Genomic DNA, 22,100 nt, shown 5'->3' with positions numbered 1-22,100 from the left:
TACTAATTGAACCAGCTATCGTATTGGAATGAATGAGTCAATGGATGTGTTTTATGCTAGTGAAGTACAGTTTTACAATTGCTGCTGATTGGAACAATTCTAGTATTCTTAGTTGAGATTCCCCCATCTCGATGGTCAGATAACACAAACGATTTACTCTAGTCATAATCTGTTTTGTTTCTGTATGTACGGTTGAATCTGGCTACTCTTTCACTTCTCGGTCCATGTTAATCAATTTGGCTTTACCATCCTAAGCTGTTACATGATTCTGTTTTCCTCGTCAAATAAGTAAGTTGTTCCATCACCAATGCAAGAGTGCACACATTTCTAAGGATTGATCTCATATTGCCAATGAATTGAAATTTTATTGTCTTGTGTGGCCATCAGAATGTTTGATTCCATCACTGCATATTTGGAGGGAATCAATTATGGGCAATTCCTCTGTATGAAATTTGCCGATCCTGTCCATTACAGGTTTTTGCATTCGTGTCCATCACTGCAGAAAGTCAGCATTAGTTGCATTATGTCTGTTCAGGACCACCATTGAATGTTTTGCTCATCTATTAGTAAGAGTTGCCAAGTTGTAGTTATGGTGACATCTCTTCTTTTCAGTCTTCCTCTGTTCATCGGTTACATTTCATATCTCCTATGTGGATCGATCTAAACATTTCTGTGTAGCCAGTTAATTACCTGAGAGAAGGATCTAATTACATTTGGCCTCATGCCACTAGATAATTATTTTGCTTATGGTTATTAGTTTTGCGTGCAACAAAATTACAAGGAGATTAGGCTGTCTAGCATATCTGAGCTGATGACTACAGGCTATTTACTCACCATCTATGAGGTGTCAGCCTACCAGTATTTGGTCGAGGAGGTCAAAATGGACGCCACCGCCTGACACTGCTCAGGGTAATCATGCCCGATTAGTTCACTTGGCCCTTGAAAACACAGGTCTTGGATGCTTGCTTGGCTCGACGAGCTTTTATTTGTTCAACTGTGTGCGCGCGCTTGTTGCTAGGTTATACACCCCTGGAGCTGCCTGCCTGCATCAGATACCTCCTTGATCATGGCGCTTATCTGCATCAAGTTCGCTCAAATGGAAATGTCACTCATCTTCACACCGCTGCAGTGAAAGGTATGAACAGCGTGCTTAGCCTCTGGTATACCCTTAGGATTATCTTTTTCCAATTACAGTTACTACTTGTCTGCCAACCCATCCTGCTAGACGCATGACTGTAAGAAACATCTAGTCTAGCGGCCTTTGCCATTGCCTTGATTTATTCTTCTGTGATGGATCCACATATGAAATCATGCTGGAGATCATTATATGGAAACTAGGGAGAACTGTAAATAATAAAAAGTGTGTTATTCTAATAGCTATTCGAGCCTAATTTAGAATACTATAATATGGTGATTAACTTGCGATCCCTAAATCAAAATGCTCATTGGTGCTTCTATTTTCCTTTTTAACCATAAATTACAATAGGCTCTGGTCTAATCTAATATGCTCTCATATTGTCACGCCCCGAACTAGTCCCGACCGGAACTAGCCCGTGACGCTCCAAATTAACCTGTTAATCGATACCAGTCCCAGGAAACAGTGCTGGTATCACAGGGAGACAGAATATCACAGCAACAGAGGTCTCTTTATTATAGAGTAGATGTACAGTCATGTTGGGCTGCGGACAGATCCCGAGCTCACAACTGCATTACAAAAGGAAAGCGGAAGCCAGGACTTGGACCAATCAACACAGGCGCGACTTGGGAACTAGGCCGAAACCCTAAAACTCATCGTAGCCGGCTTGCTCCTGGAAGAACTCCTCATCAGCAGGATCCGCTTCATCTTCTTCAGCAACTGGGGGGGGGATTATTTATATAGAGCAAGGGTGAGTACGGGAGTACTCGGCAAGCCATGGGAAGTAAGTGTTTAATGCAGGCTTCAAGGAAAGGCTGGTGTTTTTGCAATTAATTTTATTTGAACTCTTTTCTGAAGCAACTAAGTGAGTGCTTCTCAAACGACACGGATGAGACAGTGCGTCTCGTCCGGTCGGAGTATGTGCAATGTATCAGTCTTTAGAATTTAAACAAGGTTGGCACCCGATCAACAGCTTTTTCAACGGCCACCCGGGCCAACAACTTTTCAAACGGCCACCCGGGCCAACAACTTTTCAAACGGCCCTAGCTGATCCCATCAGCTACAGATTTTTCAAACACCGAACCCCTTTTCACACAGCAATTTCACAAGCAGTAGTCAAACCAAACTATGCTAGGAATCACCTCACATCCGCCCATGACCGTGGGCACGGCTGTTCGAACAGTTTGTTAACCTCTGCAGAGGGGGTACACTTTACCCACACGACATTACTAACCCGGATCACCCAGCCCGTGGGGATCAGCCACGTCGGGAGACCTCCAAGCTTTCATGACAAGGCATTTCCAAAGCCGACACAGGTTTACCATATGCCGACGAGAGGGGTCCCAGACCAACAACAGGTTAGGTCCCAGACCATACTGTGCCAGGAAGCCCAGGGGTCCTCCCCGACACCACCCCGGCGAATCCACATGTCTCTCGGCATCAAGGCTCCCCTGATAAGCTAGTTACTCAGCCAGGGGTGTCCCATTCCACCCATGTGGTCGTACTTGTCTTATGTTTGGATGAAATTCCAAGAAATCGGTCCTTAAGTGCGAGAGCGGGAAACCGTACACCCGGTACGTTCCCCGGTCCGCGGTTTTGGAAATTCATTTAGTTCACAAGCACCGACCCAGGTGTTGGGTTTTCCAAGTCTTTTGTAAAACTCCAGTTTTACCCAAGTTGTTACTCAGATTTTAAGTTTGAAGGCGACCGTCGATACTGGCACAGGGTGCACGAATATCGAGGCGCAACTGGATGGTTACAAGGGGACATGGTATAGCAATTAACAATGGAAGGATCAAATGCAACAAGTTAGGTAGGTCTGCCAATCTGCCTTGCAGACGGAACAACAGATTAAGTGCAATCCTATCAATGCATAATATTTTGCAAGCAATATAATTAGATTTCAAATATAGGCTCAAGATGTTCAAAGGTGGCTTGCCTTGCTCGAGATCTGGAGCTTGATCCTCGAAATCCTCGCACTGCGGGTCTTCGGGCTCCGAAACTACACGCAAAACGGGACAACTCAACAAACGGCGAAAATAAAGCCCTATTAATGACCTCTAAGCGTGCCATTAGATAGATCTCGAGATTTGAGAAATTTTGGAATTTGAACGGAGTCAAACGGATTTACGGTTGGAAAGATATTGAATTTCTAAGATTATTGGATTTTTGGTCTAAAGGAAAAGGATTTAATTAAATCCCTTTTTTTTGGAAAAGAAAAGAAAAGAACAGGGGAGAGGGAGGGAATATAGACTTCCCTCGGGCGGCTAGGGCGCGGCCCGAGAGAAAGGGCGGCTCGGCCGAGCTTAACGGGCCGGCCGGCCCAAGAAGGTGGCCCAGAGCGGCCCAAGACGCACGCGCGCGGGAGGGAGGAGAGAGAGAGCCGGTGGACCGGGCTCACCATGCGCGGTCCCGGGTGGGACCCGCTTGTCAGCGGCTCGGCTCACCGTGCGGAGGGAGTACGCGGCTCATGCGCGCGGGCGGGGGAGGGACGCGGTGCACGCGCGCGGTTCGCGGTGGACGCGGATGCAGCGGGCCCACGCGCAGCCTCACGGCTCGCGGTGGAACGCGCGCACGGGGAGGGACTGACCGGGGTCGGCTCGACCCGGTCTAGGCTGAGCTGGCGCCGACGTGGCGCCTACGTGGCTGCCACGCGGGCCGGCGGGAGGTAGACAATGACCCGGCCGCGAATGGACGGCGGGCGGCGGCGGCGAGCGGCGGAGCGAACCACGGCGATACGGGCAAAAGCTAGCACACCGGGCGGTTGTTCGTGATGAGGGGAGACGAGCCAACGGCTCGGATTCGCCAGAGGGAGTTCGACGGCGGCGAATCGCGGCGGCGACAACCGGTGGGGAGGGAAGAGGGAAACGCCGACGAGGTCACGAGGGACCGATTCCCGGCGGTGAGAGCATCTACGCGGTGTCGGGAACTCGATGCTAGCGTCGGATTGGACGGAGCTACGCCGAGCGAGGCTGGCGACGTGTGGGTGCTACGGAGCTCGAGCGGCGACGGCGGCGAGCACACGGCGAGCGACGGCAACGGTCGGGGCGGCGCCGGCTAACTACGGGGAGTCTACTTGAGCTACTACCGAGCCTCTCTCCGACGAGGAGCTCGCCAATTGTTCCGCGTCATATCGCCAGCTCTACGGCATCGCAAAGTTCATTGATCGCAAGATGAACGATTATGAGCAGCTCCTCATCGACCAGTACGTCAAACAGGGCTACGCCGAGGAGGAGACCGAGGCCACCGACGACGACGACGACGACGAGTAGCCTTGCAATTAATTGTTGCTCGTTATTGGAACAGTACTAGTAGTATTCTTGCGCAAATGATTGATTACTTAATTTTTCCATAATCTGCTTTGTTTTATGTTCGGTTTCTGTCGATTCTCAATTCCCGGTCTGTGTTCGTCTCCACAGAAATCCAGCATCTGCTGCATATTATGTCTGTTTTTGCTCATCTATTAGTACGTAAGAGTTGTCAAGTTGCAGTTATGGTGATATATCTCTTCTTTTTACATCAAAATCTTCCTCTTTTCATTGGTTACCACCTCTCATGTCTCCTATGTCGATCTAAACATTTCTCTGTTGGCTTTCAACATGAATTTGTTTTCCTTTGCACGGCACCCAAAGCCACGGGCTTCGTTATTTTCTCCACTCACTACTTGTTCGTTTAGCAATTTGTTGTTGATTCGTGGTAACAAGGAGAGTTTGTGAATTGTTGCATGCGCTGGACTAAATTATGGACAGTGCTCAATTCAGTATTCAGCGCTAACAAGGAACCAACCTGATGGACCGACCTTCCTCTTATTTTCTTGGATAATTCAACTGTGACGATGACCTCTCTGTAGATTCTTTTAATTTTCATCATTGGATAATTCAACCGTGGTGATAGATTTTCATCGGAGAATTAAACTGTGGTGGTGATCTTCAGCTGTAAATTTCAAAGTCAAACAGGCAGAATTTTCAGACACATTTGTTGGAATGGAGTATATATTTGTTGGAGCTGAGCAGAGGCAGCAATGGGGGGAGAGGTGGTGCGTCACTGGAACGCTGACGTGAACGGCATCTCCCTCCACGTCGCCGAGCAGGGCCCCGCCGACGGCCCGCCGGTGCTCCTCATCCATGGCTTCCCGGAGCTCTGGCTGTCGTGGCGCCACCAGATGGCCGCCCTCGCCGCCCGCGGCTTCCGCGCCCTCGCCCCCGACCTCCGCGGCTACGGCGACTCCACCGTCCCCGACGACCCCGCCGCCTACACCGTCTTCCACATCGTCGGAGACCTCGTCGCCCTCCTCGATCACCTCGCCCTCCCCAAGGTGATGGTGGTGGGGCACGACTTGGGAGCTCAGGTGGCGTGGCATCTCTGCCTCTTCCGCCCGGACATGCTGCTCGCCGTCGTCAACCTCGGCGTCCCCTTCTTCCCCCGGGGGCCTAGCTCGCTCTCGGAGGCATTCGCAGGGCGCGATGGCCTCTACATCATGCAGTTCCAGGTTTGCAATCTCTTAAATTTAACTACATACATGAATGAAAGATTGTATTGCAAAATTGAGGATGTGAAATGGACAGCATATGGAATGGAAAGGAAGAAATGTTTACGGTGCTTTAATTTGATGAAGGAAATGCATCACCTCGATCTAGTCTGAATAAGATGGACATTTTGCTAGTAACTACAGCAACTGCTTTAAGATAGGCACACAACACAAATTCTTTGTAATGAAATGGAGTGTGCTCCAATCCTGTGGTAAGTTAAGGATGCTTTGATTTGATTTTTCATAGACACTTGCTTAGACTTGTTGAAACTCAAAAATTTTGTGAATGACATTTTTTTAAGTCTGAATGTGTGAAACCTGCAGATGTTTTGCTGATGATCTCCTTCAGTGGGCTAACTGCAGCTTTAATAGTTTCACCCCACAGGATCTTGTTGATATGAAAAATAGAATGCTAGCACAATGTAAAACTTAGTTATTCCTTCTATTCAATATTGTGAAGGTTTCAAATTTTGAGCAATAAATGTTCAGGCTGGCATGAAAGCCCTCCATAGTTCCTTTTTTTGTAAAAAAAAAAAAAAGTTTGAAACTGTCTCTTCTACTCAATACACAAATGGCATGTCATCTTTTATTTCATACACATAAGAGGATCGGAGATTTTGACAATTTAGAGGACAATTGGAATTTGCAAAAGATTCACATTTTTCACTTCCATGGTGCCATCAGAATGCACCTTAATTAGCTTTGTATTATTAGCAGCAGATCATCAGCACCGTACGCGTTCAAAATGGATCAACATAATTAAAAACCGCCTTTTGCAGGAACCAGGGAGAGCTGAAAGAGCATTTGCCCGTTATGATGTTGCAACTGTCCTGAAAAAGTTCTTCTCCATTGAAATCGATGACCTCACCGCACCCCCTGGAGTGGAGATCATAGACTTTCTTGAGGCACGTTCGACACCGCTTCCATGGATCTCCGAGGAAGAACTTGGCCAGTACGCGGAAAAGTTTCAGAAGTCTGGGTTCACAGGACCCATCAACTACTACCGCATGATGGACACGTAAAATTTGGACCCATTTTGTTGTATGTGCGCATTCTATTTGATTTATCTCCACAGTAATATATGGCAAATGCAGGAATTGGAGGCTTACTGCACCCTGGCAAAACGCGAAAATTATGGTGCCTACAAAGTTCATTTGTGGTGACAAGGACACTGGTCTCAAGTCCTTTGGAACTGAGCACTTTGTCAAGAGCGGTGCTTTCAAGTCCGTCGTTCCAAATCTTGAGGTTGTCATCATTGAAGGTCACCATTTCATCCAGCAAGAGCAGGCCGAGAGAGTGAATTCGGAGATATTGTCCTACTTCGATAAGTTCACTGGTGAGAAGGCATGAACACTCTGTTCACCCAAACCATGCACCAGAAGATAAATTATATGATATACTGTAGGATGCTTTGAGATTTCTAGGAGCTCTTCTCTCTTTGTTTTTTTCCTGAACTGAAAATGGTGGAGCTCAAAATACCCTGCCCTGTACTTGAATAAATGTTAGAGCTAGCCATTTGCTGCCTTGGATAAATAATGTATAGGTTGTTGTTAAGTCCTATAATATATTTTACAATTCATATGCTTCAAGTTTTGTTCTCCAAGTTAATCCTCCGATCCATGGCAGAAGAAGCGAGGAACCTGACGATTGTAAAAATGTATGATCCATTGGGTCAAAGCTTGCAACGTAGTAATGCAGATAGTCAGTAACCAGTGGAATACTGAAACAGTTCGTCCATGCTCTTGCTTTTATGGGTTTGCTGGATTCATGAAATCAGAGGGTGACTAGAGTGTGCAAGATATCTCCTATACAATTATCTGAAGTTGTCTGGTGTGCAGTTCATGCATGGCTCCAATCTTCTGTACGATGAATACATGTAACTTCATTTCTTTTTGAGAAGATGAACACTTGTAACTTTGAAGTTTGCCATGTGATTATGATTATCTACAGATCACACAACATTCTTCTTCTTCTTCTTCTTTGTCTGGGTTTATATCCTGTTATAAGGGTCAGGGACCGTCCAGGTGACGTTGTGCGGTTCAGATCGAGGGAGAAGAAACCTAAACTTGTCACGTAGATCGAGTAGTCAGTTTCCTTTTTACCTTTCCCCGGTACGTTGGGGCGGCGGAGCGCCGGCGATCGGCGTCGGAGGTGGTGGTAGGCGATGGCCGGCGCCGGCGAGTGCTCCTCCGTGAGAACCTTCTTCCTCTCGAGGTAACATCAGAGGTGAGTTGCGAGTGCCGTTATCGATGGTGTCTCTGTCTGTTTGTGGTTGATTGATGATGCGTTCGATCTACGTTTCATTGTGCAGATAATGGCATCTCTGAAATCGCAGGAACACGTCGTTTCCATGTCTGAAGGAAAAAGTAATGTTCACAATTTTCTGCTCTCTGTCACCGAGTACAGAAAAAGGTTCTTCGATCGGCTAATCTTTTGCTAGCACAGTCCCACGAGGTGATCTATCTGACAGCGTTGGTCATCACTGTTCCTTCACTTTTAGGTTGTCCAGAGAGGCTAAGATTTTGCAATCACCTGGACTCATTATCTTGATGAGGTCTGTTCAGTTCGTTGCATCTCAAACTGTTGAGTTCGTGCAGGATCTGGCACAGCAGTACAGTGCAGAGCTAAGCCCTGTTTTGTTTGGAGATGGAGATTGTTTCCTTGTATATGTCCAAAGATATTTCATCAACTCTTGTGCGGAATGATGATTTCATAAAATTCATGGGTAGATTGAATCCTCTATTCAAAAGACCAGCAGGCTTCATGGATGAGCAATCGGCAAACTCTGAAATGCAGAAGTAGAATTTCAATAGCATCTGCGATTACTATCATGTAAGTCACTTATCCTAACTTACTCATAGTCTGATACTTCCTGCTTTTCATCTCTCTATTGGGTGTGTAAACATTTTACCACAGTTAAAGAATCAAAGTGAAAACAAACATAAACATCAGCAAACTAAACTAAAGCTCTTCTAAAGAAAGGTAAATTTCAGAGGAGAAAGAAAGAAGAAAATGTGATCATTGTGGGTTAACATAGTGGGCCAGATGAGATGGGCTCTGCAAAGCTTGAACACCATGATCAAACCATGACCATTCTTTCCTTCGTCTGCCTTTTCTGTGAGGAAGAAAAAAGAGGGTCATAATGTTGTGGAGGTGCAGCAACGCAAGATTCTTTATCAATTATTGAGACAAATCACTGATCGGTTCCCTTACACCATAGACTACGGTCCATGGCCGGCTGCAATAATATAATCCTCTCATCATAACGCCTTGAAACGAATCATCAATAACAAAACATGAGAACGGCTACAAGATTAGGATTGGCTAATCATTTTTTCCCTAATGGCTAGACAACTCAGCTGCTGCCTGCTTCTTTGGAGAAAGACTGAGTTGCATGTACTTTTGTGGTAGTGCCATTGCTGATGCCCTCACAAAACAGTAGCTCTGTCCTTAGTCGTAGATAAATAAAAAAAATAAAAAGCTCATCCTTTTGTTCCCCAATATATATTTATATTCACAAATATGTACTAATTTTACTTCAGCACAAGAAGTTCTTGAACGAATATATAACTCGATCAATAGAAGTATTGTAGCACATGTGGTTTTCAGATATTGGAAAGTTTCATTGAATTTAGCCAATTACATTAAGGCGATACAAATTATGTCTGTATAAGATATGTAATGATGCATGTAACACGTTTTTTTTTGTTTTGAGAGGGGAATTGTGAGGTGGTTATTGTTCCAGCGTTCCAACCTCTAACTACCTGAGCACACTGATGCCATTTGGTCATGCATGCTGAAATTAAAATGCTACCGGTACAGGTGAGAGGTCACTATCCTTCAGTTCACGCTGCTACTAGCGTCTGCTAACTATATTCTTGTGTATCCACAGAGGCTGACGCCAACTAATTAAGCAGCTGCCTATCCTGAAAATAAAACTAACTTGTTTCAGTTAGCTGGTTATATATCCAGAAACTATTCATCTACACAAGTAAGGTACTAAAAAGATGGAAATTTTTTTGTGCTAATGAACTTTCCCTCTCTGTGATACACCATACACCTGCAAACTCATGACAGTAATCAAAAGGCTATAACTTTATATTACTACTAGAGGTTGTAAGGACTCTGTCTACTGTTGGTTGTTGCATGCATTAGAGTCAGTAAGGACTCTGCCTAGCTAGCAGGCCTCTTTTGCAAAAACATGTTTTTTACATGCTAATTGAGCACCAGAAATGCTGTCGGCAAAGACCAGTAGGTTTTTTTTTTTCAGCCAAACTCAGTCTGTCATTCACATGCTTTTGGCAACATCAAAAGTTCAAAACAAAAACCCTGCTGTATTGCATATACTAGATACTAAAAAAATATTAGAAAAAGAACCTTGCACCTATCTTAGACAAATGGACTCTATACAGCACCACATCCTAGCCAAGATAGCATATTAGCATCCAAACAATTGAGAGGAGAACAGCATGATAATGATATGAGCATGCTTAACAGATAACACTACTTGCAAAGTACAAGAGGGCACATATTTATATGTTGCCGATCGGCTGTTGTACAGTTCCATGGTAGTATGTATGTTGTAATGTTGCATGATATCAGCATGCTAGTTTGAGTGTTTTGGAAGATGGACCAGTTCAGTACTCTTACAGCCTCCAATTAGATGCCACAGAAATTTATCAACTACTCTTATTAGTTCTCATCTGCTAATTATTATTTGATCTGATGGTTGTACTTATACATGTGCTCATTTACAATTGAGCTATTCCCTCTGTTTTAAATTTACTTGTTCTTCTACCTTTCTCCCAAGCTAAACATCTGTATCATTGATCATAAATTTATAGAAATTCATATAGTTTAATATCATAAGGTTTATGTCTTTAGATTCACCATGAGAAATACTTTCGTAATATATAATTCCTATGTTGCCAAACCACATAAATATTTAAAAACTTGATAAAAGATAAAAATGTTTGACTTACGACAAAACTAAAATGGCAATCACTGTGAAATGGAGAGAGCACTGTACAGCCCATATAGAACAACGCCCTGTCCAATTGCATGCACCCCTCTATGTCTCAGTCTTTCTCCCTACAGGAGTACTGTAGCTAGCTAGAGTACCAAGAGTGCACTGTTGATGCACTGAACTCGGTCCATCCATGGCGCCTGGTGTTGTTGCAGATACATATGCCTGCCTATCTACATGGCCGGTAGTAGCCCTGTAGCTGGGTGCATGCTCAGACTAATCTGAACTGAACCCATTGATGATGTTGTGTCAATGGGCCCTGCAGTGAACCAGTCAGCATCTCTGTATCAGCAAAAGCTTTTTTTTCCTGCATTGCTTCCAGTATCAGACCATCAGTACCAGGTTTTGGAGGCACATGTTATAATGGTGCTCAGTTTTGCAATTGATAGCTGCAACTCCTATCTTGCTGCCTTCTTAACAGAATGTTGCGATGAACAGGGCAAAGCTGCAACATATTTGAAGTGCACCTGCACCGTCTGATCATATCTGAACCTCTGATGGACCTGCAAAAGCTCTGCACTCACCACACACCATAAATAATGTCCCAGGTTTTTTCTGTAACCCTGATTTTCTTTTTTTTTAATTTTTGTTGCAATGAGAAATTGGGGCATGCATAAGTTAACTGCACAATAATCAGGTTGCTGTTATAAATAAAGATGAACAATATGGTTTCAGCCTTTCATGAAAACTAGACCTTGATCAGCTGAAACAGTAGCGTTTAAATGCGTAGTGGATCAACAAGCTGAGTTTCGGTGCACTAATCTTGCTGCTTTTTTAGGGAAAGCTACATGTATTGTTAAATGTCATTGTCAATGTCTTACGCTTGCAGGAGCTACTAATTCAGAGCTTAAAACCGAACACACATATCAAAATCAACTTCCTTTCAGTGGTGTGCTCTGTGCTAGATGCCAAATGTGCAACAATAACAGACAACAGAAATGCTCCAAAACCAAAAGGCTATGCATAGCTCTATAGGGCACAGATAGAGGAGCAGCCTAATGAGCAAATTTGTTGACAAGTAAATGTTGACAGGGCAGAACAACAGTGTCATCCTCTCCTTCTTGGTGTATCATATGCATGCATGTGTGTGTTCACTGTAGTGTAGTACTTTTGCCACTGGAAAAGCCAAAGATCTCCAGTAGTAGGGTTCTTCCTAGCACTGAACAAAGAGGAAAGCTTTGACCCACTGGAAATGTGCAAATAGGAGTAGCATCCTAGCTATATCTTCTCCTCCTTGTCCTTGACATGGAGTATAGTAAAGTGTAGACAGTAGTTGTACTTAATACTCCTTCTAGATTACTAGTACACATGTACTATATATGCATGCTGGGTACTCATTACTATGTGATTTATGTATCAAGTACACAGTTGAAATGCATGCCCTAGTGACTCATTTGACTTGGAGAACACATACACCATGGAGGTGTTTAGATGTTTCTTTCAATGAATGGAGAGGAGTCACATTGACATATATGCTCATAGAACAGCTATTCAAACCTTATTTGTGATTGTGAAACTCTTCTATTATAAACTATATGTGGAACTGCAATACAATAGTGGCATGAAGTGAACATATATATATGTCCATAAATATTAAAGCGATGTGTTTGCTCCAAAAGGTAGGAAAGGGAGATAGAGAAAGATGTCTCGATCGGTCAGAAAACTTGGTCATATGTATGGCTAGCTAAGCTCATTCTTTCTCTTGGTTGCACGCATGACTGATAAATATATATTTATATATATGCATATATCTGAACAGGGACAGCTGCATGCCCTAGTTCATCATCTCATCATCATCTGGATGAAGATGATGTTTCAGTTGTGTGAGTTTACGTGCATCTATCACCGTCGATGCAACGAAATGTTGTCAATATAGGCCTAGGAGTTGCCGAAGCTCGTCATGTTGGTCTCTTTCCAGAGACAACTTTCCAACTGAGTTTCTTCTTCTTTTTTTTCTCTGAAAATCTGAAAACAATCGACAGAGACGCCGATCGAATTTTGTTAGGTCGGTTTCGTTTATGATTCACACGTACACGCACTATGATATGTACTTACTAGCTGTGTTTAAATATCTGAAAATTAACTAACTTATGGGAGCCCATGATCCTCTGTAAGTCATCAGATTAATTGAAGGACATGTGTCCCAGCTAGCTGGCTTCATGCATGCCAATTCTCTGCTTCTCTTTAATTTGCAGAAACATTTTGAGGGGGTCAAGATAGTAGGTTGTGATAAAATTTCTAATTACATAATTATATTGGCCTTTTGGCAGCGCTAAACGGTGCAGTGTTTTATCAAATGTTTAATTAGCATGCTACCTGCAGATCATTTATAGGCTAACTGGAAGTTGGGTGCAATTAATGATGCCTTGTATAAGAATTTGGACCCTAATCAAACTACCATCTGAATTCAGTTTAAACATTGAAGGAAATATGCTTCAAAAAACTGTTTTTTAAGACAATGGAAGCTTTATTGATGAACTGTTCATCAATAGGTAGATAAACTGTGGAAGGATGGTGGAATATATAGAAATACGTTGAGATGGGCAGGCATCATCTTCATGGTGAAAAGCTCAAGAGCAAATTGCAAATTGATGTCTAAGCTTTCTTCTTTTAATCGATTACACACGGTGTGATTTGGACACGGGCTTTGTGGTGTTAATTTGACAGGGTCTAAGATCCCAAATAGCTCTCTGCATATTCAAAGATGGCTATACCTTCGCATAGAGCTGCCAAGCTGAATTAAATTAACAACCTGAATAGCAATTTCTTCTGAAATTTCTCTCACAACAAACTAATAATTAAGCTTAAGCAAATGGAAAATTGGATCTTGCTTGTGTGGCACAAACACTCAAGTATTTGTTTAGTCAACATTTGACAAGACTTGTTTGTCCAGGCCCTATCTAAAATAATGGCACAATCAGTGTATTGTTTAGACGTTTCTAATCCTCTAGGCTCAGCAATTATATTTTAATCTGAATATATAACTATTTGGTGGTCTGGATGATGACATGGTAGAGACAACAATAATCTATACTAGTACATTGATTGTGATCTAGTTGGTTAAGTCAATTTAAGTTAATCATACGTCGACTTTTTGGATTTTATCGCAAGATTTTTAATGCCCATTGTCTATACCGTGGACTACTCATCGCTGGAGTCATTTACAAACTGACACGGCATCAAACAAACGATCCACGCACACACATATATGTTAATTATTCTTTTCACGCACTTTGTGTAATCTGTGAAAATGAGAGAATAATTAACCTTTATTATCTTCCCAGTTGATACTGATAGCAATGGCTTATCTCCATCAGTACTTAATTCCTTTTCTGCTTATAATTTTATTCCTTGATTAATTTTCTCATAGCTTGAACAAGTCATTACATTATAGCATCACACATGTAAATAAAGTTAAACTAAAGTGTAGGCTAAATCAGCTTGGATAAGATAACATAAGCTACAGAATTGAAACCACTACATATATCCATAGGCGTGTGTGTGTGATTTTGTTCTGCAGAGATCTGATCTGTCTCTGAGAAATGGAACAAGACTAGCACTAGTAATCTACTAGTATATGAACACAAAATTGACAGACTAAGATCAACAAGTCCAATAAGCGGCGGCCACGTGGCGCATTAGGGGCACCTAATTCAAAGAGAAGCCTCTGTAATTGAGAGCAATCAGGCCTATAATGGCGACAAATGCATCTGAAAAGAGATGGAAAGAAAACAGCACACTAATTAGTTTAGGAAGGAAGGCTGAGTAAGCAAGCAGAAACTAACAGCTCCCAACACTAAATTCAAGGACCATGACAGCGACTGAATGCTACCCTGCTACGTACTCCTAATTTGTGTGGCTAATATTGATTAATCACCCCCACGTCACTCCTACATCAGCAACAACATCTTAATTAGCTAGTTAAACAGCATTTGCATATATTGCATATATAGTGGCAGCTGCCCTCTGAATTGCACTTTCAGATCATCTGGTAGCTAGAGTTAGCCTAATTGCAAGATTATGCTTGTAACAATCAATTGGAATATATAGCCATTAGTATATATAGGAGTTAATTACTATTCCTCAATTGGGAACTAGTTCCTATCGCCATGTCCTATGTATGACTAATTACTTCTGGTTATAGTAATTAATTTACTGTGTTGTCAGGGAGTTGGATGTCAGCTTCATGGATTATATGTTCTTGGCTTAGCATATACGAAAGGAAACCATAAACGGCCACCAAAGGAAGGAGATCTTACCAAGGCGGCCAAACAACTTACTGATCAAACGAACTAATCATGCCAATTATTTTATCTTAAGCTCACTCATTTTAATATGATATCAACAATGGATGCTTTCTAGAACTGGCTACAACTTGCAAGAAAACCTCTCTTATATTAAGTCCTGGATAACAAGACGACCAATATGATTATCTATCTTGTATAACAAGGTACCACAAGATTTGTCATCCAGATTGTATACTACTCAATCATTTACTTATTTGTTGTTTTCTTGTTTATTTATTGTGTCCTGATGTACTGCAAATAACCATAAACATATGTAATCATATAATATCTTATGGAAAATATATAATTCCCTACAAAAGTTTCTACCTGACCCGTCCTTAATTAAGTATACTGTGTATGCCATTAATTGTTTTCCACAGTTAATATGTATATGCTACCCTGGTGATCACAACAGTTAAAAGGTGAAACACAGATTAGTGGGTGGTTACAAGAAAGTAAAAAGGACAAGTTTATTTCTTTTAAATATGGTAGGCAGTAGAAGTAGCTAGTAGTAGTAGAAGTAGGATAAAAAGGAAGATCAAAGCAGGTAGGGATGGATTTATAATTTAAAGTCTAAGACAAGGTTGGTTTTGATTTAGGTCCACCCACTGGTTGTTAGGAGATGGAGGGCATCCATCCATCATCTTCATATCCCTAACCACAACACCCACTCCCAACCTCAATGTGTGCACAGCAAGCCCATTTCTCTGCACCCCTGCTGCATATATTTCATGCCTTTGATTTGAAGAGAGGTTACTAACCATCGTTAGCAAGCATACTTAATTAATTAGTGTTGTTATCCCTTTCCTAATTCACTGGATGATGCATGTGGGTTATGTCTAAATTACGGATCACGTGTTCTAAGATCATAGTATAATATAAGTGGTGGGTACAGTGATATTGTGGTCACAGTAGAAAAAAAAAGAAAGGAACGACTGCAACTGAACTTTCTTATTACCTTTGAGGTGAACAGGTATAAAGATCATCTCTTTTTGTTTACAAATGTGCATCTAGTATGATATAGAGGTTGGGACAATAATTTCAGTCTTTTATTATATAAAAAGATTAGCTCTTTTAATTTGTATGATAACATTACTAGTTGTTCACTGAAAAATATGAACTTACACATAATTCCACTCATGTAGCCATGTTAACTAGAACATTTTGCATGATTTATATATGTTTTTTTTAGACCAATGATTTATATATGTTGGGAAGAAAATTTTTCAAACCCCTTTAATTTGGCCATGCAAATTTAGCCTAAATATAGTATACATCCACATTGTCTGTACCTGCCAAAAGACAAATCTGTTGCTGGGGTGTTGTCATTGGTCAGGTGAGTTGTAGCTTGAATTGAATTCATCAATCCAATTGCAAGAATTGAATTCAATTTGGTGTAGAAAGAGAGGAGGAGGAGGAGGGAGTTGGGGGCGGTGGACCCGTGCCATGGCGTAAGCTCGTGGACCACGCGAACCACCCAATGGCCAATGGCCAATGCATAGAGAGAGAGAGAGGAATTGGGGATGGGGCCCACCACTAATTGTTTGTTTTTTAAGTTCATTGGGGGCGTTGATGTCACACGTGATAAATCTCTTTGCCTCCATCTCTTTGTCCTCTAATGATTTCATGATTCTGCATATCTCGCCCATTAGCTGTCACCACTCCGAAATGCATGCACTAAGCAGCACCATTACATTGCTATTGTACAGTGTCTGAATTATACTGGTAGCTTATTAGCCTCAATCACCCTCCTGTTTCTTATATATATAGTAGTAGTACCCTTTTAATTTCGCCAAGAAAAAAAATAATCTTCTTTTTAATTATTTTGCTACCTATAGCCATCTCTGAAGACAAGGTAACATGATCTAGTATAAAGAGCAGTGCAGGACAGTACATGCTAATATAATTCCATTTTTCTGAAGAAAAAAACTGAATTTTATATGCAGATATAATAAATTAATTAAATATAGCAGGAGGAGCATGGAGGCATAGGCTTTATCGTAAAGAAACAACTGGGATCGACAAGTAGCCGAAACTTGTGGTGGTTACACCAGCAAATAACTCCAAGCAGCAGCATCAGCAGCAGCAGCAACAGTTGAGAGGAGGAGGAGGAGGAGGTTAGCTAGCTCGTCAGTATAATCCTTCTCGACAGCAACTAATAAAGGAACAAGCAAAACTATTTCTTTAGGAGGCAAACATTATTCCATATTTGGTGCTGCTGTTAGTGGGTGGTCTGAGCTTTTTTTATTTAGGCAACAAGGAGCAAGCTAGCACAACTGCTGCTTGCTAGAGAGAGGAGAGAAGAAGGAGGAGAAGAAGAGGAGAGAGAGGAGCTCTGAGCTCTGTGCTCTCTCTTGCTGCTGCTGCTGGCTGCTGCTCACTTTTCCTTTTGGGATTGTTACTTATTTTAATCCTGGGATCTGATTTTGTCCCCATATTGGGAGGATCGATTATCTTTCTCCCCTCCTCTCCTCTCCTCTCATCCCCTCTCCCCTATCTATCTGTCTTGAAGAAGATCAGCTGGCTGCTTTGGTGTCAATCGCTGCTGCAGTTCCTGTTGCCTTTGCCCTGCGCCCCATCAGGAGCACACCCTCAGGTCTCTCCTCCATTTTCTTATTGCCTTCTCTTGTACCATCTGCTCCTCCTCCTCCTCCTTATTGCAGCATCATCAGCAACGGATTGCATGCATGACCTCTGTTCTTGGTTCTTGGCTTCAGTTCGATGATGGTGGAATTTCACTGAATTATGGTGTGTTTCTTGCTCTTGTGGTTGGTGCTTAACGCTGGCTCTCTTGGGTTTCTGAGCTCTTCTTGCCTTGTTGGGTTAGAGAGCTAGGGTACTGCTCTTCCCTTCCATCTGAATTTTTCAGCTTCTTTTGATGTTTGGGGATTTTTTTTTGCTTGCTGCTGGTTTTTCTCGATGAACCGAAAGCTCAGGTGCAAAGATTGTTTCTTTTGACTGACCTTGAGGTTCCATGCCCTCAACCTCAACAAAGTTCTTGCCTTTCTTTGGTGTATAGATTCTTGTGGAGAAATTCTTGTGTTCAAAACTCATATGCTTAGTTTTCTCCGAATTATGAGTTCTTGTTTTCTTCTCGGATTGTAAAGCAACCCACTTTTTTGTGGCTTTGCCCATAATTTGAGCTTATGTACGAACAGGCTTTGCGATTGCCGACTAAATTGTCCTAGCTTTCTTTCTTTTTTTTCCCTTTCTTCCTCGACGTTTACATGGAAGCAGTCTTCAAAAAATGTTTTCATGGAAGCTGGGCTCTCAAAAGCCAAATTTCCTGTTACTTTTACCTTTTTGCAGTAGTTCTTCTGTTGAGTTACTGCACTCCAGACACTTTATGCTAAGGAAATCTTGCTTGTTTTTCATCAAAATCTTGTGCTTCTTTGTTCTGTATGTAGGTTATACATGTGCCTTGGAGTTTTCTCTTTGGCTCTACTCTCTAAAAATCTAGCTATGAAAAAGAATTTGTTTAGACTGACAAACAGGCTGCTAAGTAAGTTCATCTCTTGCAGATTTTGATTGGTAGCTGTGTTCGTAGCAATAACAGCCTGGCAGAGAATCTTTGAGAAGTTGCAGTCTATTAGTTCAACAAGGTACTCATCATGATAAATGATCATTACTCACTCAAGAGTCATATGTTCAAACCTTATCTATCCAATGCAATTCTCCTTTTCATGATACTACTGTGGTTTCCCCATGTTGCTTTTATGAAAAGAAAAGAAAACACTGGGCAGTCATTTGATTTTGGTTTATGGTGTTGTCCGGTTGTTTATCTTGGTATATAACAAGAGGAATTCACAAGTAGATATTCTTATAACATCTTGTTAGCAAAGGAGGACCACAAAGTCCAAAACTTTTTTGATCCAATCTTAAAAATGGAGGACCACTTGTGGCTTTAGCCTGCAAATCGGCATGTCACATTGTCAGTTCATATATTATCGCACTTCTCGAGCAAAGTTTTGCAGGTGACTGCATTTCTATCAGATAGAATCCTGCCAAAACTTAGCCTGAGCCCCAATTCTGATTACTCACTTATGACTGGCATTCTTTGTGTGCTTCTGCTGTATCTATATTAACAGTTTGCTCAATTAAACTTTCTTGTCTTTGTTTGTGCAAAGTGTTTTGAAGTTTTCCATTGAACTGCTTTACAAGCACTTGCCTGCAGTTATTTTTGTTGGCATTGGTGTGCTGTTATTTTACAATCTCAGAGGAGAGAACTCCTTATTCAATATTTGAACTTCCTTGGGGGTGTCTTATCAGTCCATTTCATGTACTCAATTGCAGGGAAGTTGAACGGGATCAAGTTTAGTCTGGATAACAAAATATTGATGTCCTGCTGGAATCATCAATCAAGTCAACGTCAAAGCTGGTTCTTCATATACATATATGCTTTTGCAGTAATCTCGAGCAATAAGTAGTTATAATTGCGAGATGGCTACTTACTATTCAAGCCCTGGTAGCGAAAGAGACTCGCAGACCATGTACTCAAGAGACCCAGGCAGTGCATCCTATCCTATGTCATCAGCTCTAGGGAACTTGCTCTATCTGAACAATCCATCTTCTGGACCTTATACGGAGTTCAGCGGCATTCTGCAGCCTCAGCAGAATTGCATGGAGATGCCTGGCCCTGGGCATGCGTCAGCAATGTCACAAGACCCCTCTTCAAGGGAGTCCGACATGCTTTCTTCGCACCAGGGTCAACGCTCTTTCAGCCATGTCAAAGATATGAAAAATGAGATGTTGATGCATATGATGGATGGAGCACAAGGTAGTGGCTCTGAGCTCATCCATGATGATGCCCACACTGGTTCACAGCTTGAGTTTGGTGTTCTGAATAATCACAACTCATCAAGTGTTCCATCAATGCAAAGCCAAGGGCTATCTCTGAGCTTGAACACACAAATCATGGCGCCTTCCTTACCGTACTGGTCTATAAAGCCAGACATGTTAACGCCGCAGTCTTACCATGACAACCTTAGAGGGGAAGACATGCGGATGAAGAATTTGCAGTCCGAAGCTTCACGCGCAATCCGGAACTCAAGGTATCTCAAGGCAGCACAAGAACTGCTTGATGAGGTCGTGAGTGTTTGGAAGAGCATAAAACAAAAGGCTCAGAAAGAGAAGGTTGAATCAGGAAAAGCAGATGGCAAAGAGACTGATGGAGGGCCAAAAAGTGAGGGTGTATCTTCTAATCCACAAGAATCTGGCGCTAATGCAGCACCTGAGCTTTCCACTGCTGAGAAGCAAGAGCTTCAGAACAAAATGGCAAAACTGATGGCAATGTTGGATGAGGTGAGTACTCTAGGAGTCTATTGTTTTGTACTTCTCTTTCTTTTTAAACAGAAGTGCAACCCCAATTTCTTTGAGTTGAGATTACAGTATCAATAGTTTTATAGGACTGATCCTTGGTATATGTATACAAGAGTAGATATACAGTTTACTTATAGCACAGTAATCTTAGTTAATTGATTGGCAAATCATTTTAACTCAAAAAAATATATATTTCAGGTGGACCGGAAATACAAGCATTATTACCACCAAATGCAAACCGTGGTTTCATCGTTTGATGTGGTAGCTGGACCAGGATCTGCGAAGCCTTACACAGCAGTTGCTCTTCAGACAATCTCACGGCACTTTCGGTGCCTGAAGGATGCTATCAATGATCAGATCAATGTTATCAGGAAAAAGCTTGGCGAGGAAGAGAACTCATCTGGCAAGGAGGGAAAATTAACCCGCCTCCGGTACATTGATCAGCAGCTAAGGCAACAACGTGCTTTCCAACAGTACGGTATGATTCCACAAAACGCCTGGAGACCACAGAGGGGACTGCCTGAAAACTCTGTTACAATTCTTCGCGCTTGGCTGTTTGAACACTTCCTCCATCCGTAAGTTTCATCCTTTATGCTGTTCTTTCCAGCATTCCCTCTTTTCTTTTCTCTTATCATCCTCCACAACAATTTTGCAGGTACCCAAAAGATTCCGAGAAGTTAATGCTTGCTAGGCAGACTGGCCTGACTAGGAGTCAGGTAAATATTGTTTATCTTTTTTGTGCACTGGACCATTGATCCACATTTGATGTTTTAACTTCTTATCCTAGAAGCATTTTGTGTTTCTTCAAGAGTTCAACATGTTGACTGCTTCATGCTTCTCCTGTTCTCCAGATTTCGAATTGGTTCATAAATGCCCGTGTCCGCCTTTGGAAACCAATGATTGAAGACATGTACAAAGAAGAGATTGGTGATTTAGAGCAAGACTCCAACTCTTCCTCTGACAATGCACCAAGAAGTAAGGATAAAATGGCATCTTCAGAAGACAAGGAGGATCTCAAAAACTCCAGGGCACGGATTTGCGAAACAAGCCAATTGAGCGAGTCGAGAACCAGCATTGGAGCAATGAATGTTGGCGGAGCGCCTGTTGGCTTCCAGAATGAGCCCAATCCTGATGACAGTTTCATGAACCTGATGCTGAAGGACCAGCGATCGAACGAAGTGGATGGCGGCCTCCTTCTCCACAACACTGTCGCGCAGCACTCAGACGAGAACGCCCGGTTCATGGCCTATCACTTGGCAGAGCTTGGGAGATACGGCAATGGCAATGTGTCGCTGACACTGGGCTTGCAGCACTCCAGCAGCAACCTCGTTCCTAATGCTCAGCCAGGTTTCCCTGGTGTTAATGAGGATGACATCTACAATGCTACTGCTCCTCTTGGTGTCACCGTCGCATCTTCGGACTATGATTCGATGAATCAGATGGATCAACGGCAACGGTTTGAGCATTCACCTCTTCTGCATGATTTTGTGGCCTGAAGACAGCAGAGAAACAATCAGGACCATGGACATTAAGAGAGAGAATTGGGGGGCAGCATTTGTAACACCTAGTGGGAGAATAACATGCCTGAAAGGGCATGGGATTTGTAGCTTTGTAGTTGCCATTTAATACAGAAGAGGAGGTATAGCAGGAAATGTAATATAAGGTTAGATGGTGGGGGTGATAGGGTAAAGAATCATATGTAAAGATAAAATCCATCATTACTATATATATATACGTGTAAAAGCTTGTGATTTGAGCACCATATTGTAAAGTAATGGTTACTTAGGGCTGTCCAATTATACACTC

At 42.4% G+C, this 22,100-nt stretch overlaps 2 protein-coding genes across 4 annotated transcripts; both read left to right on the top strand.

Annotated features, from left to right (window-relative positions):
* The first annotated feature begins 5,155 nt into the window (after positions 1-5,155).
* Positions 5,156-7,624, top strand: LOC4352891 (uncharacterized). Its single transcript, XM_015762944.3, has 4 exons — positions 5,156-5,624; positions 6,443-6,681; positions 6,758-6,999; positions 7,290-7,624. The coding sequence occupies exons 1-4, from the start codon at positions 5,157-5,159 to the stop codon at positions 7,370-7,372; spliced, it is 1,032 nt and encodes a 343-aa protein (XP_015618430.1). The 5' UTR covers position 5,156; the 3' UTR covers positions 7,373-7,624.
* Positions 7,625-17,409: 9,785 nt separating this feature from the next.
* LOC4352890 (BEL1-like homeodomain protein 7) lies at positions 17,410-22,090 on the top strand. 3 transcript variants are annotated; one of them, XM_015764336.3, is made up of 6 exons: positions 17,410-17,571; positions 18,497-18,577; positions 19,269-20,276; positions 20,493-20,869; positions 20,950-21,010; positions 21,146-22,090. In XM_015764336.3, exons 3-6 carry the CDS (start codon positions 19,416-19,418, stop codon positions 21,788-21,790), a joined length of 1,944 nt encoding a protein of 647 aa, XP_015619822.1. In that variant the 5' UTR covers positions 17,410-17,571; positions 18,497-18,577; positions 19,269-19,415; the 3' UTR covers positions 21,791-22,090. The 3 variants fall into 3 exon arrangements, with proteins under 3 accessions (XP_015619822.1, XP_015619823.1, XP_025878002.1); XM_015764337.3 differs by having other exon boundaries at positions 17,410-17,723; XM_026022217.2 differs by lacking the exon at positions 18,497-18,577.
* Positions 22,091-22,100: the final 10 nt, after the last annotated feature.

Source organism: Oryza sativa, chromosome 12, assembly GCF_034140825.1.
Source record: "Oryza sativa Japonica Group chromosome 12, ASM3414082v1".
Taxonomy (NCBI): Eukaryota; Viridiplantae; Streptophyta; class Magnoliopsida; order Poales; family Poaceae; genus Oryza; species Oryza sativa.
This window is presented reverse-complemented; position numbering and strand designations above follow the sequence as displayed.